Source organism: Scardinius erythrophthalmus, assembly GCF_964197995.2.
Source record: "Scardinius erythrophthalmus genome assembly, chromosome: 2".
NCBI classification, from domain to species: Eukaryota; Metazoa; Chordata; class Actinopteri; order Cypriniformes; family Leuciscidae; genus Scardinius; species Scardinius erythrophthalmus.
In genome coordinates this window covers 50,172,536-50,199,029 of record NC_138222.1, presented here as the reverse complement: position 1 = coordinate 50,199,029, position 26,494 = coordinate 50,172,536, and the positions used below count along the sequence as shown (strand labels likewise).

Here is a 26,494-nt window from a genome sequence, read left to right as displayed (position 1 = left end):
AATTAACATGCATCGAAGAATCTATATTTTCGACAACACTACTGACTGGACGAAGGGTTAAAAAGATGCCCATGTTTCAATGAAAAGAGCTACATGGCCCACAGAGAAGAGAAGGAAAGCAATACCAGAAGCGCCAATTCAAGATGACACTATCACTCACAGCATCTCTCTGTTTGTCTTTACCCCTTGACTATAGGAGTCAACCATCACTGGCTCTCCCTCACTGTATTTTAATATTCAAACCATGCCACACTGCAGCCAGCAAATCTACAGAGACAGGCGAGTCATCAAACTTTCATTCAGCCTGACTCTCCATTCACAGCCTTTGCGAACATCCACCAACCCAACCACACAGACACACTCCCACTCCTAAGTTCCACTGGTCTGCTGGATCTGGAATCAGTGACTGGAAGAGAAATCCTGGACTTGGCAGTGGTGGTTTCCAGAATTTACACCACCGGATTTGCTTCCAGACTTGTAATCTAAGGATTGTTCAGGGTGTTTTAGTTTGTTTGAACGGGGTGTTCACACTGGCAGCGTCTTGAAGCGACCTGAGGTCAATCGTTTTCAATGAGGGCAGGCGCTAAGCATGAGCGAATTTTGGTGAAAGTAGAGTAGAGTAAAGTTCAACTATGCAATGTGATAACTACTGCAGAAAGTTTTCTGTTGTCTGATAGAGTTGAGAACAAATGCTACTCGCAACAGAGACCTGGGATGCTTAAATCACGTTTAGTGTGTTAACACCTTCAGCCAGGTACATGGCAGAGCGGCTTCTGTTGCATGTCTCTCAACACTGGTTCGTTCTGAACACAGCTGTTCTGCAAGACACTTGAGGAACATCTGTATTACACTCATAACAATCAAATAACAGATGTGTTCATATTAATTATGAAACATCAGTCTCTATCGACCCCCAAATGCACCGTTTCTTTAAAGTTTTTTAATACATGCAATTCTTCTGAAGCCATACGATAGCTTTGCACGAGAAACAGACAAAGGTTGTTTTGTGAATAATGATCAAAATATTGGTCTAATACTTAGCTATCATATGACGGTCAATGTGATTTTACCCACAGACATATACCTGAATCAACACTTTGTAGATCCTGAAACAACATTTCTTTCCAAAAGTTTAGTGCTAACCCTATCCCTAACCCTAAACCTAACCCCACCCAAGTCATCCCTAAAATCAGAGGGAAATGATCGGTGAACAACACTGATGTAGAAGCCAAAATCCCTTGTAAGCCTACATTTTTTTAAAACTGTAAACTTGTCCCTAAAATGACTGAAATGTTGATCCAGAAAGATGTTGATCCAGGAACATGTTGTACTTGGTGAAATAACGTTCACCCTCATATGACTTAAGACGACTGCAAAAAAGATCTTTTAAGGTGCTTTATATATAGATTTGTTGCTGCTTGCAGCAGATGTGGTCATTATGAACTGTTATTGTATTGAAAGAGCTACATGAAGTTTATTAAAATTTTCCTTTGGTGCTCTATGAAAAACAAACAAACAGGATTTAAACCACATGAGTACAGTTTACAGTGCCAAATTAAGCCTCGGACTTTGACCTTTAGCACTATCACAACAACCCTCACCTAACTCAAATCTCAGGTGAGTCAATCTAAAGCAAAAACTATTTACTTTATCAGTGCTAATCCCCTTCAGTAACTCAAAACTTTCACTTGAAAAAAAAAAAAAAATCCCAATTTTGAATCTGCATCTTTTGAATCCACTCCAAGATTTCACATTTTATTAAGAGAAACGGACGACGTGTTAAACCATAATGCTTTCGACAAATTGCAAGCCGGCGTCAAGACAGCTAGCTCATTAACACCTCCCGTCAGCTGGCTTCGTGTTCATTACGGGTCTTTGACGGGGCCGGCTGGCGAGCTATTAGAACACAGAGACGGTTCAATCTCTCACGACTGTAGCTTCTCATTATGAAACACTGACAAGTGCTGACGGGGTAGGAGAGAATCAGGCCACTCAACCTTCCATTCATCACCCAAAAGAGAGCGAGAAAAAGAGCATCTGCCTCAGAGAGAGAGAATCACTTTGATTACAATGAAGCGTGCCCCCGGCCATCGCTAATTTCACCCAGACTGGTGTAGAGAGTGAGCGAAACGAGACGAGAAACGAAACAGAGGAGGTTTCCTTCCTTCTAGTTTTGTCTACATGTTTCTAAAGCCTCAACAACATTCTGTCTGAGAGCTACGGCTGTAATCTTCCCATTACAGCCCTTAATCTTGCAATTTGATCTTGTCGCAATTTAATTAGATTTAAATATGAGGTCGGATAAAACGGGATCAGCGATTAAGAGAGGTTCCAGACCGGTCGCTACCGTCTAATCGCGTTTAATCCAGAAATCCACATTCCGCTTTACGAATCAGACCCATCTTAACCGAGGCTTGATTTGTAAAGAATGACACGGATATTTTATTATTCTGACCTCCTTCTGTTCCTTTATCCCTTAAAGTACTGCAGAAAGAGATCAAGAAAATCTTTCATGAATAGTCACTTGGCAAGTTTAAACACAGGGATGGAAGACCTTTGAACTCCGCCAGAATTTTTAAAAAAGGCATTGAAGAGCAAACCCATGAGTATCAACATCCAAATGAGCAGTCATGTGAGCTGTTACCCATAGACCTTTTGTGATGCCTCTTAAGGGCGAAACTTGATCTCAGCCGAAAAGTAGAATTCAGGGGTTAAAGTGAAAAAAATTCCTGAGCCTGAACTTTTTGGGGGGGGGGGGGGGTGGAATACTTATTTTCAAGTATTACAGCTGTATCTTAATGGCATCTTTTTATGAATGAAAGCCAGTATCACTAATATTATAGCTACTGATATCTCATGAAAATGATTTCCCCAAAAATTTTAAACGTTAGTCTTCAAAAAAATAAAAACTTTTAATTTAAAGGTATAGCGGAGGATTTTCTTTTTCCGGGTGGGTAGTGTAAACTATTGGTCCACCTAAGTGTCAATCATTCTGGTGATATGTTTACGTAAGGCCGTCGTACGTGCTCGTCCCTGGCTCGTCCCTTAGTTTTCGCTTTCTGCGCATGCGCACTTTCAGGTGTTTATGTGTGGTGAGCTAGAGCTAAGCCATTCATCGAAGCTCGCCGTTTCACCGGGTCCTTTGAAAATGTCTGAGGGTCGCAAGAGAAAAAGTTTGTACGAACTGTATGAGAAGAAGAGAAAGGCCTCAGAAGAGAGAAACAAGATCAGAGTGTTTTTGGGAGATTGTTTCACACGATGGCGTGCGCTGATAACACATGTTGGGCTTCCCACTGATGCCTCAGTCGCGAAGTTTCTACTCGACAGGTAAAGTTTGGCATGCTATTTGGAGAAAAAGTGCAAATCTTCTTTTGGAAAGTAATCTTGTATGAGCGATGCCGACAGCAATTTGTAAACAGAGCGTGCACGAGGAGAACCTCGCACACGTTAATAGGCGTTCCCTCTCGGGAGCAGGTAGAGTGTTGTGCGCATGTGCATTTTTTCAAAAAGTGGAGAGGGCGGTTCTTATCTAAAATTCGGAAAGATCCTCCGCTATACCTTTAAGTGAACTTAAGACAATCGTCATTAAACCCATAATACATCATATGTCATATTTATCTGTACCATTCAGAAATTGAATAAGGTTATAAAACAGTCCGCACTGCATAAATTATAAATTAAATATAAATTAATCCTTATCAAAGCTACAAGCGTTCTTTAGTCAAGAGCAGTGAGTAATTTTCTCTGCTCCCTCTGTTCTTTAGGTCAACTTTACTGACAGACAGAATTAATGGCTCCTGTCACTTTAAGATCTGCCGCTGTTGACAGGATCTCACATCTCATTCTCTCTACCATTTAAGATTTTATTTAACTCATTTAAGACTGTTCTTGTGATGATACTCGACAAAGAGGACATTCTGGCATAAATGTGTGTGTTATTGTTCGTTCAAGCGCGAAAGAGAACTCGATACTGGCGCGCATCTTTCTGTGCGTCGTACGTGTCAGGACATTGAAAGCGCGTTCTCTTTGTCTTGTCGCGCAGGAATGGTTCTAAAGCATTTGCGTGAATAAGAGCGTGATCATAACCCTAGCTAAAGGATGTCAGAAAGAAAGAACGGATGGATGCTGCGTTACTTGCGTTAAATATTTTAAAATGTTAAAGCTGGACAAAAATGAATCGCATGCGTTGACGTTGACAGCACTTTTCATACATTGCTGACAGAAAATACTGCGGTTTGAAGTAAGCTACACAGAATGTTCCAGACATCCCAACCTGCACAAAGTCATTTCCGGGAGTCAAGAAATTTCCAACGGGGGGGGGGGGGGGGGGGGGGTGCGCGATTCGGTTATGAATAATTCGGTTCGACAAATCTCCGATGGGGGGGGGGGGGGGGGGGGGTTCTGATTAATTCGGTTCGAGAGTAGAGATAAAATCCCGAGGCACACACGCACACTAGCGCACACACGCAAGGTCTCTCGCTCCCTCTCTCTGCCGTGCGCGCGCTACGCTTGCGCGCTCTTGCTTCCGGGAGATTTTAACTGATTTGCGGGCATCAGGGAGCCGCTATCAATATGCGGGAGACTCCCGGAACTTCCGGGAGACTTGGGATGTCTGATGTTCTACATTTAATATTTATCTAACACAGTCTGAAGTTACCCATTATCCTGACCTGAGCTAATTTCCTGAATCAACCAACTAACATCTCCTTTCTTTCTTTTCATCCATAATGACATTAGCCTGTTGTTGTTTCTCGCGTTTCATCACTAACTGTGTCGCAATCTATTTTTTTATAGTCTATGGTCGCAACGGCTATACCTGCGCATTAGAACTTTCAGTGAACTAATTTTACAGGCTCGGTCCTGCTCCTCTGTGGCAATGACGGCGTGCGGTTAAAAATCATAACAAACGAATTTGAAAGTGGGGGGACATACCCCCCCGTCCGCATAGGAAATTATACCCGTGGGTAAGACATCATCCCCGGGCTTTATGAACTTGCGCTCCATGCTTTCACCGACGACGCTAACGTATGGATCTCAATCACACTGTGTTGCCAGGACCCGCCCTGCTCTGCTTCTGATAGGCTTGTAACGTTAGTTAGAGCAGCGATCCTCTCATATGATTGGTAGGTGAAATCAATTGACTCGAAAATATTGAACCGCATGCAAGTTCCCAATTTTTTTTCCCCTCACGGCCGCACGCCGGAGATCCGGCATGGTGCCGGAATACTTTAAGCCCTGAGAATTCTAAGACTAAAGTTAATGACAAAAAAGTGAAACCAAAATCCATTTAAGGCAAGTCAGTCCACTTGGCATGCATTGAAGCCTTTTACCTGAAAAGAAAATATAGGCAGAAAATATTAGCCAAAATATTAATGTCTTTGGGATCATGTGCATGTTGCTCTTTCTCCATGTCATCATATTTAACTGTAAATGCCAGCTGGTGGCGATATCTCGTCAGAAAGAGCTCACATTCACAACTGATGGTGCGACGTGCACGCCTGCACTGATGTGTTATGAGATGCATGCTGAGAAATCAAGATGGACGGCGAGCGCTCAGTCTCACTGATTGCAAATTCAGTTTACGTTCACCTCCTAATTGTGCAATTCAAATGCAGATGTGCTTGTACTGTCCAAAAATCAATTCGATGGTTAGATTTTGCTGTTCAGTTTTGCACATCAGTCAGTAAGATTATTTTTTCTATATTTTTTCTTATTTTTCTGAAAGAAATTATTTCTTGTATTCAGCAAGCAAACTTTTCAATGGTAGTGTATGTTATTGCCAAGTCACATTAATTTAAAAAAGTTAGTGTGCTCACTTTTTTAAAATATGTATATAAAAAATATTATTCTAATCAAAAGCTAACTTAAAAGCGCATTGTATTTTTGGCCCAACAGGTCTCAAATGTGTTCCTTCCTGCAATTTCATCTGACATAAATGGTATCATAAACTTTGTTTATTTTGCTCAAAAAATGAAGCTACAAAAGCATTCTGGCTGGTCAACCTAACGCACACATAACAGGACAATGGAGAGCCTGAAACGTGAGATTTCATGTGCCAGTTGCTTCCTACTTCCTTACAATTTCTCATTGATTCGTGGTTTGTCTCCGCTTCCGCACACAGTCCCTGCTGAAACATTTAATAAAAAAAAAAGCAGGAATTCACCAAAAAAAATAAATGTCTCATGACATGTAGTCTCAGCCTCAGACGTCACACCCACGGTCCGTTATTTTCCACGGCTGAACGTTGGCTGAACGTCTGATGCATATGGAAAAATGTCACTGCACAATGACAATGAAAGTATATTCTATTCTATTCTATTCTATTCTATTCTATTCTATTCTATTCTATTCTATTCTATTCTATTCTAGGCATTTCTCGGCCAATGAAAGCTGCTGTGCCGTCACTCTGAAGGTCTGGCTACGCGACATGACAAAGTTTTTCATTCTGAATTTGAATGTTTCAGCAGCATGAGACATGAAGCTACCTATAAATACTGAAGCAGGAGAATCTAACTGCCAGAATAGACATTATTATAAACTAGAACATGCAGGGAGCTGAAGCGAAGGGGTTTAGCTGAAGCGAAAGGGTTTACGTGCCAAGATGCACGGCGGGTCGTGATGAGGGTATATCACAACTGATATAAATGAGTGTGGAATAAAGATAGGTGTCCTCTGCTGCACAGGTGAGCTGTACACGCATCGGCTGTTTTTCACCAGCTTTATCTCAGAAGCCAGACATGGTAGTTACAGCCCGAGATGAAGGGAATGAGAATCGGAAACACCACACGTGTCACCTGACACATTCAAGGAAAAGAGATGCGCATTGACAGAAACAGGCAAAGGTGTCAGCTATCACGACTGGGGGTTTCAAAAGAACTACTTTGATTTTACCAGGAATACTTGAAGATAATCTGTGTAATCAGACATGTCTCAAGCTGTGTAATAGAACCGTACAAGAGAAAATGGAGTTTCATGTTGTCCTTCAAGGTTTTTTGACCGGTTACAGGGGTGGCTTTTAAGAGCAATTACACATACAGTAGTTCACAACAACATGTCCAAGCAAAAACACCACCTGTCAGAGTAGACTTAGCGGGAGATTTACATTTGACAGCAAGGGCCAAAGTTTATCTCCTTGCTAATGAGACTGAAACTCAACCTGTGCGTGAGCGTATTTGCGCACTTATACTGTATAAGTCATATACAAGTGTTAATTGCTGACCTGTCATATTAGGCATGGCATTAAAGTTCCATCACTCAGATCTTAGAATAGCAACACTACAATAGGCAGCCATTCATTTCTTTCCCTCTTATGCTGTAGTGTTATATTCCTTCATACACATTTCACATCATCATGACAGGATACACCACAGTTCAGAAGTATGGGGTCGGTAAGATTTATTAAACGTTTTAGGGAGAAGTCTCTTATGCTGACCAAATGAGGGTCAAAAGTAAAAAAAACAGTAATAGCAAAATTACTACAATGTATAATATTTGAATACATTTTAAAATGTAATTTATTCCTGCGATGCAAAGCAAAATTTTCAGCATCATTACTCCAGTATTTAGTGTCACATGATCCTTCAGAAATCTTTGTAATGTGTTTATTTGCAAATATTTCTTATTATCAACGTTGAAAAACCGTTGTGCTGCTTAATATTTTTTTTAAACAGTGATGTACATTTTTCAGGATTTTTTTTGATGAATAGAAAAGCTCAATATAACAGCATTTATTTGAAATATATATTTTTTAACAATGTACAAGTCTTTACTATAACTTCTGATCAATTTAATGCATCCTTGCTCAATAAAAGTATTACATTTTCAAAAGAAAAACAATTCTCAAACTTTTAAACAGCAGTGTTTCCCGATCAATTCTGGGAAAGCGACTTGGAAACTTTGTCTACCGCTGAATAATTATTGATGTATATATTTTCTACCAGATGTTCAAAATATGTAGTTGTGTGTTAACTCACGTTATTTCTGTCTTACTGAAATATTTCTGCAAATCAGCTGTGGCCCCCCATTGCTTTAAATTGTGTCTATTAATGCAGATTGTCTGCTGTTCTTACTACTTTGAGTAATGATAAAGGATGGAGCAAGATTGTTTTACAAACGTTTGTTACATCAGTCATTCACGTTAGTGCTCAGCTAACGTATGCATCGTTATTGATACAGTTCCCGCATGTGAACCACAATAAATTAGAAATATACATGTTTGTTGAAGGACATGCTCTTGTAAATGCTGATGGTGAGGAATTAGTTGCAAAATCTCATAATGTACATCAAAGTGACTAATCAACGTTATCATTACTGTTTTTACAGCGTGTACAATCGCTGAGGCCTGAGGATGCCTCCTGAGCTGAAATTCAGTTATGGTAATGGTCGTATAGTTTCTGACAAGCGCTGTAAGCGGTAGACCAATTACAACAGACTGGGTCATCTAGCCAATCAGAGAAGAGTAGGCTCACGGAAAGGAGGGATTTAGAAAGATGAATAATTGGACGAGTCATTTGAGAATCATTGAAAAATGATTAACTGAAAAACAAAGTACCCCTATTATCCTAATTTTAAGATTTTTAGCTTATCAATACATAACTACCTGTTGCTTTTTTTTTTTTTTCACGAGTGGCAGTTTTTTATTATAAAAACAAGTTTTATTTTAATACATGATGAAAAATCTCAAATAGCTGACAGCCAGTTCAACTTTCATTGCATTACTCGGTGCCTGCAACCACTTTCACTTAAAAAAAAAAAATAAAAAACACAAATGGATACAGCTGTGAGATACTTGAAAGCCATCACTTGAAATGCTGAAAGGAAGGAAAATGGCAACTTTTAGCACTTTATAGCTCAGTGTGGTTAAAATGTAAGCCACTTCCTAAGTTATAAAAACTCTCAGGGAAGTTCCAAAAGAGTATAAAATCAAAACTTTACTTGGTAAGGGGAAGTAAGGGAACAAAGCTTGAGAGATGGCGGTTAACTCCGATTCAACTCTTGTCTCATTCAGATTCCGGAGTTTCCTGCAACCATCTGTGTGGGTAACGCAATGAACTGTGTACAGCTTCAGGCTGTTACCAGTTACTGGTTTGATCCTAGATGCCAACCACCCGTTCAGTCCATTCATGGATCATCTAAAGCATATTGCACACAAGTTTGGAACAACGCATAAGAAAAAACACCACCATTCAAAAGTTTGAGGTTGATATTTTTTCCATTTTTTAAATTATTTTATGCTCATCAAGGTTGCATTTATTTGATTAAAAATACAGTAAAGACAAATATTCTGAAATATTACAATTTAAAATAACCATTTTCTAGTGGAATATATTTTAAAATGTAATTTATTTCTGTTATGCAAAGCTGAATTTTTAGCATCACTGCTCCAGTCTTCAGTGTCACATGATCCAGAAATCATTCTAATATGCTTCAAGAAACACTTTATATTCATCAATGTTGAAAACAGTTGTGATGCTTAATATTTTTGTGAGGAACATGATACATTTTTTCATAATTCTTTGAATAGAAAGTTCAAAAGGACAGCAATTATTTGAAATCTAAATCTTTTGCGACATTAAAAATGTCTGTAACGCTTACAATACTAGGGGCGGCCCCTAATAGTCGACTAAAAGTTAGTCGACTAGAACAGGCTTAGTCGACCAAGATTTTATTAGTCGGTTAGTTGCAAAAAAAAAAATACATAGTTTTATTTTGTTTTGAATGGTTCTGTTTAAAAATAGAGATTTCTGTAATAGATATATTTCTCCTCCGTGTCGTGATTATGTCTGCTATATTTACTTTTTATTTATTAAATCCAGGAAATTGGATAATGAAACACTGATTAAAATTAAGATACAATTTAGTGCTGCACGATTATCGTATCGCAATCGCGATGTCAAGCCTCCGCGATTATATGACGCAAAATGTTGCGATTTTATATTAAATAAACAAATTAGCGCTGTTAACGCACTTATTAATGCAAATACTTTTAAACCATTCATGCGCGATAATACATAAAAGAACGAGCTGCCTGTGCTGTGAATGTCCTCCACAGACACACACAGATAGACACGCACCAGTATCAAGTTCTCTTTCGCGGTAGAACGAACAACACACATGTATGCCAAAATGAACGCGCTGCCTGTGAATGTCTGACTGTGACACACAGAAAGACTTGCGCTAATATCGTGCGTGCGCACAAAACAGCATGCCAGAATACAGTTCTCTTTCGAGCTTGAACGAACAATAACACACACAATTATGCCAAAATGTCTTTTTGTCGAGTGTCTTCATAACATAAGAGTAGTCTTATGATGAACGTGAAGAGTTGTGATGACTCGTGAAAGAATGAGGCGCGTGTGAGATCCACGTCTCTGAAAGCGGCTGGTCTTAAAGGGATAGTACACAGTAGCCACTAATTATATCTGTCGCTAAAGTTATTCTTTTTTTTTTTTTTTTTTGCTTTTTTTATTATTATTTTTCTTTACCCCTGACATGTATGGTTATATGTACTCTTGTATGTAAATTATGTTTTGTTCTTGTTAAAATGCAATCAAAAAAAAAATCTGGAACAGAGAAAAACACTCACTGCTCTTGACTAAAGAACTTTTTTCTTTAGGCTGATTATCACTAATCTGTGTGTGCATTTATTTTCCTTGAGAACCAAGCAAGTTGACTCATGAAACCATTTGTTTATTATATCGCATATCGCAATCGTAATCGCAATATTGACCTCAATTATCGCAATATGACATTTTCCCCAAATCGTGCAGCCCTAATACAATTAGACGAAATTCGCTTAAAAGCTTTGTGCTTTCTGTTTGAGGTCTCTGTGAAAGTTTTAAAGCAGTCTTTTAGTGCCACTTTCATAACGGTCGCGTCCGTAATTGAGAACTGTCACGTATAACATTGTTTTTTCCTCAAATGCAAAAACGAAAAATAAAAGACTTTTTAAAAAAGACAACCATCCACAACTTTATAACACTCGAGCAAAGTACCTCTTTCTGGTCAACATCCTCCTTTTTGTAGACGAAATAGTCCCAAATAGCTGATTTTGACTTCATTTTTATTTATTTTTATTTTTCGGCGGATCCTTTGTCGGCCATTTGTGAATGTTGGCTGTGAGCGGTAAGCTGCGGCACAGCGAATCAATCACTGTGCAGGCATGCGGAACGTGTATGTCACCCCAGCAAAAAGCCATATAACAAACTCGTGTTTACTGTGTGCAACCGTTCTCTTAATACACTATGTGTGCTACTATCCTTCACATCGCATGTTCTGGCGATGTGACTATCGCTCATTCGCACATCGCGATGTCGATGTTAAAACAGAATATCGTTCAGCCCTAGTGTGAGGCATATATTCCACCCCCCCAGTATATATTTAATTAAATTAATATAAACGTGCGATTAGTCGACTAATGGCAAACGACTAGTCGACTAGAAAAATCTTTAGTTGGGGGCAGCCCTAAATGTCTCATTATTCAATAGATTAAGTAACAATAAGCAACACATTTTTACAGTATATTAATCTTTGTTAATGTTAGTTAACAAAAATACAACTGTGCATTGTTAATTCATGGTAGCTTAGGGCCATTAAATAATATGAACAGATCCAACTTTAACATTAACCAAATTAACATTATGTAAGCTAACTAAATGCTTCAGAAGTACGTTTCATTGAAGTAATGTAGTTAACTAATGTTAATAAATGGAACCTATACTGTAAAGCATTACCAACGTGTATTTACTGTCATTTTTGATCAATTTAATGCATCCTTTACTGAAAAAAGAAAAATAATCTTTTCAACAATAGTGCAGCTAGAAGGGCCTGCGTTCACAAGCATTACATTCTGGATCACAGATGTTTGCATTTTACCTCGGGAAGGCATCAAAGCAGTAAGTTTTGCGGGTGTCAGGGAAGGCCACACGCAAGCCGGACATGAGGGGAGAGTGAAGGATCACTGCCGCGCACTCGTACCGGGATGCCAGGTCTACTGTCGGCACCGTCCCTATACTCTGACCGTACAGGATGATGTTTTCTGGGGTCACTCCATACCTTCAGAAGGAAAAAGAAACAACAGCTGTAAATCATTGTTTCATATCAACAATTCCAAGCGTGGTACAAATCTGGCATCCACGTCTATGTGGGTGAACTCGGCAGAAAATACGTCGCAACACAAACAGCTTGAGCTGTTTACTTTGAATTACACTCGTATCTATAGCAACAATACGATTTGTGGCTAAATAAATTTCCATCAAGGCATATTAGACAATCCAATTGGACAAAATGGCATGTTAGGCCAAAAACAGAGGAGAAATCATTAAAAACAGAAACATAAATTTAAACCGACAGCATGGATTCAGACTCCATAAAAAGAACTGAACGAGTCCCTGAGCTTGTGAACACAGGACTTGGCTACGCTTTATTTGAAACTTTAAGATGCGCTCAAAGGAAATGCTAGAGGCAATGAGCAAGAAGTCAAGGCTCAGATGGTGGTGGAAAGGTGGTTTTTAAATGTTTTTTGTTCTCTGACTTTCCCGGCTGGTTTTGCAGTCAGGCCTGACACCTGATCAGCGGCAGCGGCCGCAAGGTGTGCACCGGGGTCCCCGAAAGAAAGAAAACGTGTTTGATGTCTGACCTCAGATCAGATTTATCATAGGCTTGCCAAGGGCAAGGTGAGACAAGGTAGAGACACAAAACAGCCGTGAGTTGGAAGTCCTCCATCCAAACACAGCGATACAAAAGTGTACCCTGGAGACCGCTGGCTACACAAGCCTCTGAACTGGACTACCCCTGCGAGAGCGGTGGCGAGATTTTATCAGGTAACAGAACATGAGGTCTCCATCTCCCACACAGGCAGAAACCACTCCAGTAAATAAACAACCACCGATGTGACCGAGCTGCTAGACACAGTGTGAAATTCAGAGTGAAAAATCAAGTTTCTGGAGATGAGAGCCAAGAGAAAACACATCAACGAGGTGACTAATCTCCATCAAGAACAATCCACATTGTGAGTCAGCTAACATTATGGAAAATGTGTTTGTGAACCATTTTGAATGAACTGGATTTTTTTTAAGAATGGCTTATAAACTGAAACCTTATTTAAAGAGTTAAACCAAAGTATTAAGAAGTAATTATCAATGACTGACATCATATAAAAATATGATTTATATGGACTTGTCATGTGACAGCACAAATAATTTAAAATGTTATTCACTAAAAATCTCTCCCTTTAAGCAAGCACTGAAATCAAGCTAATCCATTCAATTCACTGAGTTGTCAAAGCGCAAGTTGAACTTATTGACTTGCTTAAGGTAAACAGTCAAATAAGAAAAATAAATTAGAAAATATATAATTAAGAAAAATAAATAAATGCATAAATAAAAACATAATTACCACAATCTTCCATAGCCATGAGGGAACAATTTACCAGTTCGCAAAAGCCTGTGTTATAATTTTTTTGTTCACCAAGTGTCCGTTCTTTGAACATTGCTTAGAAGATGCGGCATCTGTCAAATCATCTCCGATTAATTAATCGTGATAACTGATCTCTGGCTAATTTGATTCTTCAAACGAATTTGTGGATTTGACTAAAATATCTGGATTAAGTTGTCTGAGATTACCGCGCGTTCTTGTGTTCATTGGAAAGGGCAGATGTATCGATACTCTAAACCATGATCAGAAATGCAGCGACTGGCTGGCAGCAAGACAACAACGTAATGATGAAATCATATTAAAAAAAGTACATCACACACCTGACAAAAAACTTGCTGAATTTCTGGACCCAAATAAGGAAACAGCCAAGCGACCAAAACCTACACAAAAGTTATAATAAGCCGCTTTCCGACCGGAGGAACCTTTTCACAGTTCTTAGAACTATTGGCTAAAGTACCCGGATGTCGGCATGTTCGCACCGCAGGAACTAGGAACGATTTTAGTTCTAGGAACTCCATTTGTAGGAACTAATTTAGGTCCTACTTCAGAGTGGGGTCTAAACCAGCACTATAGGAACTATCCGTGACGTTAGTGTACGCTGATTGACCGAACACACGCGGAACACCAGCACCCGCCATTTTTAAAACAGCTAGAATGTAAACACATTATAGCCTAAATATTTACTCCATAAACTAACTGTACAAAAATGGAAAACAGTGATAGATGGGTCTCTAAACCTCAAATGCTGAAGAGAAAATCCAACGCAACTTTGAGGGGACCAAGCCAAACATGTTTAATGTAGGCTAATAACCTTTTTTCATATACTGTCTACTTTCTATAACAGTTCTATCTAATAAGATATTAAACAGTACTGTTAGACAGATCGCTAACTAATAAACACAGAGAATGCGAGCATTGTTTGCTCTGGCGTTCTCAGCGCCACCAAAATAAAGGTCTGTCGCGCCGTCAAAATAAAAGTCACCGTGCTTGCGTCACTCCCTTACCCCTCCTACCAGTTCCTATGGCCACTTGGCCAGTGCGAACGCAAACAGCAAAACCGAGTTTGGGGGAGAGTAGTTCTTAGAACTGTTTAGAAGTGGACAGTTCCTAGAACTAAGTTCCTAGAACTACATGGTCGGAAAGCGGCTATTGATAAATTAAATATGTACTTTGTTACATGATTCCACATTATTTCATGATTTCTAGTATTTGAACAGGCTGTACATTTTTATTTCAATGGTGTAATTAGCAATTCTTTTAAGTCTTTACTTTTGCTATGACAGCAACTCCAGGATGAGCTTCGAAGAAACTAACTATCTTGGATCATGCCAAATCGTCAACAGTGAAATCCAGCTAACTGAGGAATCCATGTGCGAAGTGCGGACCCCCGGTTTGGAATGTGCCAATTTTAATTCTATGTAAACACAAGCTAGATGAATGTCTTTAACCGTTGAACTTGTGTCTTTTTGCAGAATCTCACCGCATGATAGCATTTCTACTAGGGATGTTAATGATTAATCGACGATCGATTAATTGTCGATTAAGCAGGTTAATCAGTCCACAACATGAGTCATTCTGAATGGCATGTAAATTAGTTCAAGTTCACTTGTGCATTCGCGTCATTTTGTGCAGATATAAACTTGTAGTAATATTTATTTTGTATATATCTGATTAATCTCATATAGGATGCGTTTCTTTGAGTTAAATAACACGCTAGCAAAGTTCTCCAGTTTACCAGTGTTCATTCAGCGCGCAACTCAAGCAGCAATGCACGGATAATAATAACTATGATTGGGACTGTCATATTACATAAGATGAGAACCATTTTATTAAATCACTGTGAAATCATTGGGTTTGGTTGCCGTCGATTACACGTTCCGAAGAGCGTACACATTCTGACAAGCACGCATCTGAGGCGGCGATGGCGATGTTAGTCGTTATATTTGATTATTAAATAAGTAATTTAATTAAATGATAAATCACATCGAAACATTTTACAATTCTACTAGCTCTTTATTTAGATTAAATTACCTGGCACTGTGCCACACATCATGATTTTATTACGAATTAGATTAATCGCACAGCCCTACAAGGTTCCTGAATCAAACAGATGCAGTCACAGCATTCAACGGATACAAGAACTTTCCAAATGGAATAAGAATTTAGAACTGAAAAAGAAGTTTAAAAATGTGAGCAGGAAGTCAGAACACTTGCTACTTCCTAGAAGTGTCCTATAAAAATGAATGCAAGGGCATGTCATGGAGTCTTCAGAGAAGTTACAAAGATCCTTGGATGACAGCTGAGACTGGTGTCCCACTAGAGGATCTTCCAGTCATACTTTTCATTTATGTTTGAGGATCAGAGAGTCTGCGTGTTCAGGCATCTCTCAAAGGACCTGCAGGATCTCCTATCTCTTGATAATTCACTGATCTACCAAGGCCCAAGAAAAACACAGCACAAGAAGTTGCTCACAGGAGGTTACAGAGGACAAAATCAACATATTGCTGTCCATCTTACAACTTGCAGAAGACCACCAAGACATTTAACAACACCACTGCTGCAGTTCTGTGTAAACGGAGAGGACAAAAGTTGGAACTTTTCAGTGAAAAGTACATGCTGTTATGTTTCGAGAAAAACAGCACACCACAAAACTCCAGAAGGATGTCAAGCTGGAAAAAACTCAAACAACCATCAGTAAATGCAACAATGACACAAAACACAAGGTTAAGGCCTGTTCACACCAAGAACGATTATAACTATATTCTGTTTTTATACTCTGCTATTCTTTAATATTAAGAAAGATTTTTAGAACTACATCTTTATCGTTATCTTTATAAAGAATATAGTTATCGCCCTTGGTGTGAACAGGCCTTTAAAAAACAACTACATCACAGAATCAAGAAACTTCATCTTTGCTGAAGGCCCAGATGAAAACAAACTCTTGGAGAAGGACGGAACATAGCTGGATATCAGGATTCTGGATGAGTCAAAATTAGTATGGATGAGCAAACGTGCAGTATGGAAAGGGAACCGGACTCTTTTCAAGCCTCAATATCCTTTGTCACTCATGCACGGACTGCAGATAGAGCTGCTAGTTCATTGTCTGAAAAGAATGGAAATGGTAAGTAACACTTTACTTAAAGCCATATATATTATATATTAATGCATATTAATGCATTTTAACTTTGGTTACAGTTATTTATAAAAAACATGCATTATAAAAGGTATTTATAATGCTTTTTTTATAAATAACTGTAACCAAAGTTAAAATGCATTAATATTTGCAGATTCCTTGATGCATCTGAAATTGGTTGTTTGTCATGTCTTAATGCATTCTACATAAAGGCTTTATGTAAAGTGTTAACGAGAACATTCATGGAAGTTAATTATTCTTATCTGACACTAAAATCACATTTAAGGAAAGATCCAAACGTTGATGGTGAGATAGCGAGAACAAGGGTGTGAATAATACCTGAAGGATCTGCCAAAACAAATCCATTTCCAAACACTGAGAAAACATCAGAATCGATCTGAAAAACTCTTAAGAGGGAAAACTCTTCGAGCCAGGACAAACACGCTGCGTCTAGCACAAACATCCCCTTTTTTCCTATGTGGAAAACTACTGAAAACACAAGCATGTGCACACAAGCGAAAACACACAAGTTGATGCAAATGCTGTGTTTCCTTAGCCTGAATTAAGGCAATGAGAAATGGCTTGTCCAAACAAGCACCGGGGTCCGATTCCATGGAACAACTGGAACAAAAATCACATTTCTGTGTTTATAGCCAAAGCGGCACAAACAGCTAGACTTGCAAGTGATTTGCCATGTTTTCCCGAGCTGAAACAATACAAAACCTGAGAGAGAGCGGGAAAGAGATATGTGTTTTTGTGTGCATATGTTAATCTGGAAGAAAAAAAATAGGAGCTCTGTGATTCTGCACAGGACGTACGGCGCACACACAGTAGTCTGTTTCGCGAGACCGTCCTTCCGCCAAAGTAAACATTTACAGATGGATTTTGGGCTGAAATCCGCATGCTGTTGCCAACCCAAAAGGTTTACCCCGAAAATAAGTCACCTCTCGCTTGCTGTGAATGCCCTGCTGGGTTCTCAATGGAAACAGATGCATGTCTATGCCTAACAAATTCTTAAGTAGCTAATCCATATGAATATGAATTATGGATATGCAAATGTCTGATGCTTCAAGTGAGCACTGATATGTGTAATGGAGTAGCAGAGATTGCTTACAGGAGGAGTCTAATGTTATCCGATAGAAATGCACAATTGATGGCTATACAAAAGTTGCCTTGCATTCTGGAAAAAACTGTTTGCAAGCAACATTTTTTAGGGGGCTCTTGGCATGAATTGCACAATTGAAAATGAGTTTCCGCTTTCAGTTTGGATAAGTAAAGTACCTCATGCTAGAAACATTGTGTCACATGCAAAAAAGCAACATTAACCATCCTGAAAGAAATGTTAGCTGTTCTGTATCTTCTTGCACCAGACTGAATTGGACTGAAAAAGGCTGGTTTCGGGAAGTAGAAATCCAATTAATTGTCTCCATAGGGGAATCAACTTTTAACTTTTAACCTTATTTTCAAATACTTTTTTGCTTCAAATCTAATTTTGTCAAGTCTTCAGACTGGCTGGACCACACAACCTGTGGTTACCTTTTCTTAAAGTTTACAGAGCTATTGCAGACTATTGCTTTCATGGACAAGTGTTCCATCTAATATAAAGGCAGGGATGTGATATTTTGTTGTTTTGCATGCAGGCAGCACCTTTAAATATTTGAATGTTAACACAAAACAAGATGCAACTTGTTTTATTTGCTAAAATCAGCTGAAGTGTATAAAACTTTATGAACTTCCCTGCACTTGAGCGACATATTCATCTTATGACCTCCATCTTCTATGTTGAAAATGGCAAAAGATGAGTTATTATGCGAACAAAAGTTTAGAATGTGCACTGAACAAGACTACAAACAACAACAAAAACTGGTGTTAATTTGCTGGTGAAATCCTTCTTAACATGGCCACCCAGCTGTGCAGGATTAGAGGACTTCATGCATCTTCATCCACATGCCATTTTGTCTCTGCAGTAAATGAATGTCACAATGATGTGGTTCAGTGTTCCTAGCTGTGGGTGAAAAGGGCATTTTAATTAGCCGGCATTACTGATAATAACTTGAGCTTTATCCATTACTAATTTTCAGGCAATTCATTAGCTGTCCTTGCACAGACAAAAACTTTATAGCTCCAGTGCACTGTGAGAAGAATCCAAAGCAGTTCAATGCTAGCAAGGTTAAAATTCAGGAACGTTTGTATAGCCCCTTTCGAACAGCTCTGAAACGATTTCAAGACTTTATTTCACATCATGCGTGATACTGGATCAGTTCCAAATCCAAGTGAGCCACCTACATATGTGCAACAAGGATAAAGTGAGAAATGTTGATTATAGATATTCAGTACCAAAAATACTGATATTAATTTTGAAAAAATATTGAAAGCAATGTTAATCCCAAACTCTATTGGAACCAATTCTGAGTTGATTCTCCAATGCAATGAATGTGAGAAGCACTATTTGTATGATTCACATATGGCCATTGTCTATCTATTGCATTCCAAATCAATCACAATTGCATTTAGGATGCTGCCTATGTAGGCAGTAGACAGCAAGGCAGTTCATTCTGTTTGGGAACAGAACTACTGAATACTAAGTAACAAAGTCACAAAGCCTGACATGAGTTTCATTCTAACACGCCAATCCTACTTGCAATTACAAAAAAAAAATACCCGAAAACCTCAATCCCACAATTGACACCAAAGACTCAGTTCTAAACTGTCAGGGCATGTTATTCTCTATGCTCAAGAAAACGACTGCACCCATGTAACACATCCAGTATAAATGTTCGGTAATACAGCATGACATACATGCATTCACCTGTCTGTGTGTTGGCAGTAAAAAACGGCTGTTTTAAGAGGATATCCTCTGACCTCAAGTGTCTCTTTAAAGAGATACTCCACATGTAAATGTTGCAAAAAGGTTTCATTTATTGCATTTACAAGCTCCCAAAGCACTTTAAAATCCTTTCACTGCTTTCCTGCGCAGGCAGGAGTGACCTACCAACACCAGCTTACCTCAGGTTCATGAGATTACTTCTCACAATGGAGGAGTCAAACACCACACAGATGCAATAAAATGCAAATATTCTTGCAAATTTGAATTTGCCTTCCTGGAAAAAAAAAAAAAAGGGATAGTACACCCAAAAGGTGAAAATTCTGACATCATTTACTTACGCTCATGCCATTCTTGGAACGTCTAGAATCACAAAATGAATCCTATTTAAACATATAAATTCTCCTATATCAATACAGTTTCTCATAATTACAGCAGAAATACTTAGATCATCTTAGCCTACATGGGGGGCATTTGAATATTGTGTTGGACAACAAAGGGCCTTTGAGTAAAAAAGGTTGAGAACCACCGCTATAGAGTAATACAACCACCAAAATATCCATCATAAGCTAGCTGGAATTCATTTCAATGTAAATGCTTCCATAATAAAGAGCATAAACAGAAGTTTCATCCTAGTTTTGTGCAGGAGTCACAACTGAAAATCAGCAGCCGACACAGGAGGCCCGATCAGAGCTGAATCGAATCAAAGCTGATTTTCCTGACCTCAGGTCCTCAAGAGTATAATTCCAGCATCCGGACTACAGTATATTAAAGACACCTGCGTGAGCATGCAGGTGTAGTTAGCATGCAGTCAGCAACAGAAACGTATTCACAAAACTGGGAAGGACTACAAGAAGTGAAGGAAGCAAATTTAAAAGGATCAGTGAAGAGAGCCGAACTGTGGTAAATACTGCGTAGGTGTGAAAAGCAGAGGGAGGACGAGCCAGATTTTATGGCTGCCATGTCTGTCACACAAACCCCGGGCAGTTAAAAATTAGTCCAAGCTTCACTGCAAAACACACTTGCTTCCTTTCTCAGCTCAACCCTCACACTGTGATGCAAGCTTCTTACCAACCATTTCTCAGTCATAAGCTTCATTGACAGACTAGTAGATGAATCAGACGGAGATACAGCCGCACATCTCAGCGGGTGAGCAGTTATTAGCCCTGCTGACTCAAAACACAACATCCGACTAGCTTGAAAGTAGTCTGTGGTGGCCTCTTGAGGTCTTTGAGACCACTGAGCTACTTCTCACACTGAAGAACTGATAATCTACTGTCCTTCTTTGATCTGGTCTAAATGTTTACCTCAGCAAATGACAGTTGTTATACTGAGGGGTTTAACTACACTTAAAAAGACTTATAAAATAAGAAAGTAAGGTCAGAACAGTATTTTCACTGAATATAAATCTTTTATCCCCCTCACTAAAGCTGCCCCATAGAGTGCAGCAAGGATTACTTTGTGTGCCAACCTTACCTGCAAGTCTGCATCACCCTGGTTCCCACCACAAAGATCGAACAGGATTTTTCCGTTAGCTTTTGTATTATCGAAAGATATGATTGTTACGCATTTTGTTTATCAAGATAATCTTCAAAAATCAACAAATATTAAGAATTTAAGCCTAAATACAATACAAAGCTAAAATTAGGCTAAAAACGAAATACACCAAGGTTGAACGACTTCAATATCACTATCATTAAGCATCTGACAACTTGTAATATTTATTTAAAATCTACAAATTGGAAAGTTTGATCTAAAATAGTTTAAAATAGTAAGTGCACGATTATAAACACAATAAGGCTATGAAAGCAGACTAGCGAGTGGATAAGTTTACCTGTCGTGATGACGTCTCAGACAGCCTCTGTAGTCCTATTTAACCACATGTTAGAAACTTGTTTCAAGACAAACGCTTAAATCACGAGTGGAGTCTTATTGATGTATTGTGTGTCATAGAAAATGTGAAAGTATCTTGAGTTTGTGTAAACTACAGACCTTATTTTAGGCTTTTAACCAAAATAAAATAAAAAACCTTGGGATGGTGGAACTGGAAGTTCAAAAATGGAAACTCGTTTCCAGATTTTAGGACTCATTCCCATAGCACTCAGTAGGGACAAATATATTATAGATAAGAGTATAGGGATAGTTCACCCAAAATTGAAAATTCTGTAATCTATAACCGCATTTCCACCACAGGAACTTTGCCCAGGTACTAGGAACTTTGTGGTGGTAATCTAAATGAAAAGTCTAAATGAAGTTCCAGGTAAAAATTTCCCCCTCAGAAAGTCCCTGCTTTGCGAGGTAGTAACCTACTTTTTCAAAGTTCAGGAACTTTCGGGGGTGGGACTTAGGCATTGAACATGCTGATTGGCTGAGTTCATGCCGCATTTTGATTGGTTGACTGCGTTCAGTCCTATGTCACCGGACTAATTGGCCTAATCTTCACGGTACATTAGACTGCAGTGAAAACGCAGAGAGCAACAGGTCTGGGGGAAAAAAGTTCCTGGGACAAATTGTTCCGGGTAATTTCGGTGGAAACGCGACTTATCTTTCATTTACTCATCTATGTAATTCCAAAACTGTATGACTTTTTCATTTGTAGAAGAACACAAAAGATGATATTTTGTAGAAAGACTGTTCAATCAATATCGGTCCATTCAATGAAAGTCAATGGTTTGTTTTGGAACCAAAAAATCTTCAAAATATCTTTTGCATTCAGGTTTGAAAGAACATGAAGATTAAATAATATATTAGAATTCTTAAGTGAACTATCCCATTAACAGTATAAAACAACTCAGACTGTTCGTGCGGTTATTCTGTTCTTATTTCAGAAGGAAACAAAAGAAACATCTAAGAGTAAGACAACCGTTTAGTCCATCACCTCGATTTCATTTTGAATCTGAGAGCATGAACGACCCCTAACAGATGAGGGCGAGACGTCAGAAGAAAGTCAATAGGACAACCCCAACTAAAATTGAGTCGTTTCGAGTCAGCTAGTTTGGTGCTGCCTTGAGCTCAAAGTAATTTAATAGAAGCACATATCTCCTTTTCTATTTGGTTGGTGCAAAACAATCTAAGTCCATCACACTGAAACTACCCTTGTAAGTTTGCCGCCGTTTTTACTGGAAGGTTCTAGTGACCGGCTGCTCCTCTTATCATTTGGGATTTACTGCTTTGCTGTAAACGGTTTACTAGTACTAGGAGCCCCCATGTCCTGTGTTCAAAGGGAGAAAAACCTTAATCTGAAATGGGAAAACGGGATGGGGAGCCATGGACCATGTAAGTCTCAGGCTCAAGCTTATCCGATAAATTGTACCGGTGGACGTTCTCTGATTAAAACTGCTGTCCGTCCTCTTCTGGGAATTATGAAAAGATGTCGCTCTGAAATTAACTGGCAGGCATGGAAAAACGGCACGCAATGAATAGGCACACACCTACCTATTCTTTAGAGACATTAGGGGAGCGGCTGGGATAATGGGAAAATGTCTGGGAAAATGCTGATCCAGTGACTGGAGTGATAGACAGGGCAGGGTCTCCATGGAAACGGAAGATCATTCACTCCTGGGTATAAGTTTGAAGTCAGAATTACTATTACTCATACTTGGGGATCCCAAATCCCCCAAAAATAAAGGGGGGCGGGGGGGAAATCACTCTACTCTTGACTGAATAATTTTAAGGATTATTTATATTAAATTAATACAGTGAAGACTATGCAGTTATTTTACATTTGATTAAACTACTGTTAGACCTATCTAAAAAACATGAAAAGCACTGTTTATTTCATATGCACATTTGTTCTATTGTATTTATTTGTGCTATTGCTCATAATTTGATTATTTGTTCTTATTTTTTTACTGACTGTCCTAAGTGGGCAGGGTTATGATTTTCGGTTACACTTTATTTTAAGGTGTCATTGTTACAGTGTAATTATATATTTAAGTACTGAGTAATAGCAACTACATGTTTGTACTTACTATAGGGTTAGGGTAGGATTAGGATTTGGTTGAGGGTTAGTTGCATGTAATTATGCATAATTTATTGATATTACTATGGTAAGTACATGTAACAAGGACACTGTAAAATAAAGTGTTACCTGATTTTCTACTTGCAGACAAGGAGGGACCTATAGACCAAAACATCAGAGAGAATTGCCAATAATTACCAGTAAGCAACCACCAAGAAAACCTTTTCAACCACAAAGTAACATTCTACTCAACATCCTCGCATATTGGCAGAGTTTTGCATTGGCAAACACTCACATTTTCTTCAGAAAATATAAAACTCTAGTTGCTTTTAATATTTTATTTTAATATTTTAAATGTTTCATTCCGGACTGCTAAATGGGCACGAAATATCCCAGAATTCAAGAAAAGTGTAAAAATCGATCTGTCCAAGAGTGCACCATTGATCAGCCATGTAGATCATTTTCAGGGCAGGGCTGTCAACAGAGAAGAAGGCTAAAATAGCCAGTGCACACAGTACAGTAATTACAGAGGAAATTTTGCCTTTAAATGCAGGAAAAACACATTCTAGTGAAAGGGGAAACAGAATTTAAAGAAAAGAGTAGCAAGTTATTTCTTTTTAAAACCTTCCTCGATTGACCAAGAAATATAGCAAGAAATATTTATAAACAGAAACTAGGGATGGGCATTCGATTAAATTTTCTTACTCGATCGTCGGGAGAATTAACGATCGACTATCGATTAATCATTAATATTTTTATATTGAAATTCATTATTTCTTCAACTTTTTATAAATTAAAAATGCAATGAAAATACAAAAATACAGTTTGTTTGTCCTCGATGAGATCTTTATTACAAGAAGATCAACTTGTGGCATTGAAACTGCACGTTCGGTAACGTTAGACTTGAAGATGCCCTGCGGTGCTCTAAAACAGCGGAACAGCGAGCCGGCGTTCTTAAACAGAGACCCATGGCCACTTCATCCGTTTTCTGTGATCGGATAACTATCCGATCGTGAAAAGACCAAATGTAAATGCCCTCCGAAACGCATTCGAGGCGGATTTAAACCCGATCGCTCAAACCACTTCAGGAGGAGATCTGAGACGCATTCCAGACGAAACTGGACAAGAGTAAATGCATCTGGTTGTTGAAACTACATATGTAAATTTGACTTATCCCAAAAATGCTAAGAAATAAACATGTGAGAGCGTTTTATAGGCCTAGGCTATATGTCATGTTATAGCCAGATATGACGGCGTTACTGGAACACGCATCACCACAGATGAGCATCTATTCAAGCCAACGTGCAAACTATCGCAAATCAAAGTGAAAGTCATTCATCAAAACACAATCATCTTCATTAAAAGTAAAGAACCGAAATGATCTTACCAGGGCTGTTGCCGCAATATTGTTGCAGTCTTTGATTTAGAAATTTTCGCTGATGATCAATAAAATGCAGCTCATATCAGTTGCTTTCGGACGTGCAACAATTTAAATATGTAGCGCGGGAATTCAAGATCGGATTTATATCCGTTTTGCAAAAACACATTTATATGACCGGGTGTAAATGGAATCGTTTTGATAAATCAGATAGCTATCCGATCTGAGAAAACGCATGAAGTTCCCATAGAACTTCTGCACCAGTCCACTGATTTCTGTTGAGAAAGATAAGCATGTTGACATGATCTGGGATCAGATGCGACCGCAACCTGGTGACAGCCAGTCAGCCGCTGAAAACACCCGCTCTGAGGGGACTGACGTTGCCGGGATGCACAGGTACCTCCGCGCTAAAATTAATTCCATTGCTTCAAGACTCACACTACGCAACGCAACGCAACCTGCATTAGATTAATCGATAACAAATAAACGTGATCGACGAAATTCTTAACGATCGATTATCGATCGTCGATTAATTATGCCCATCCCTAACAGAAACTGCCTAAGGACTGCGCGACATGCAAACAATTTGCATTAAAATAAATGCAGTTTCAAAATAGGCAGTTGAAACAGTAACCTTGAAGGTTGAAGGTAAATAAATCAAAGAAATGAACATTTTGGGGCTGTATGCTTTTTTTTTTTTTTTAATAGCATTGCGCATTCTGAGTGGATCTCATGGTTCGATACGAGCATCATAAAATCATTAAGTGGAAAAATACTGTTTTATTTGCATATAGCTTCAGGAAAAACTTGATCGACATCTTGGTGTCCTTAACACAAGGACATAAAACAATAACAGCAAACTCGCCTAGCTAATCTGCTCACTGCGTCTATGTAACTTCATGTTCTTTTCTAATAAGAATACTATTGTATTCAGACTACATTGGAGCATACAATGTTCGTGCTGTAATCATGGCGACGTCCTCTAAAAGCTTTTAGACTCATTTCATTCTCCCAAGCTCTGGGGCTACAACAGTAGCAAAGCTGAATAAAATGTGCACACGTGTGGAAGTGCCATAACTCCAAGGCAACTGTCGCATTTCCAGTGAAAGCCTCCAAGTTGCAGCAATTTGTCCCATCACAAACTAGAGAAATTCGGCTCTGCCACTGCCTAAGGACTGCATGAAATGCAAAACAAAGCAATGAGATTTAAATGGCTAAGATTTTTTTTTAGCTCGACCAATACTGATGAACAATTCCACAGATACAGAGGTTAACCAATCATAAGGTAGCTAATTTCTAAAAATCTTAACAGTATAGTAGCAAAAAGAAATCAGAAATAGGGTGGAAACTAATCAGGTAAAGTAACTTTTGGGAAGAAAATAATACGATACAAAAGTGAAAAATGTGGCAATATTCAGCTACTTTTCTTACCTTTTAATCTTTAGCACTAAACTCAACCATAGCCCTGGACTTGCAGGTAACAGACCGAGTCTCAGAGTTTGCCATCCAACATCTCGCGGCAGCTCTGTCTGGTTCATTAGGTGCACTGTAAATAATTCACACCGAGAAGGAGAAAGACAATGGGAGTGCTACGGCGAAACCTGCACTGTCAGGCTGAATTTAATGAACACTTTCAGTTTTAAAACTGTTATGGGGAACATTTTTTCCTTTTTCTGATGACTTTAGCAAAGTTTAATTGATGCAATTTTTGCCTCTGAAAACCTCTGAAGTTAATTTATTACGTGCATAAACCCCTGCTACCCC

General features: G+C 38.7%; 1 protein-coding gene across 1 annotated transcript in view; it reads right to left on the bottom strand.

Moving 5' to 3' along the window:
- Window positions 1–26,494, bottom strand: part of abhd17c (abhydrolase domain containing 17C, depalmitoylase) — a 40,412-nt gene that overhangs the window by 5,850 nt on the left and 8,068 nt on the right. The window contains exon 2 of the mRNA XM_081359298.1: window positions 11,875–12,054. Coding sequence (XP_081215424.1) covers window positions 11,875–12,054 — 180 coding nt within the window. The remainder of the gene's footprint in view (window positions 1–11,874; window positions 12,055–26,494) is intronic.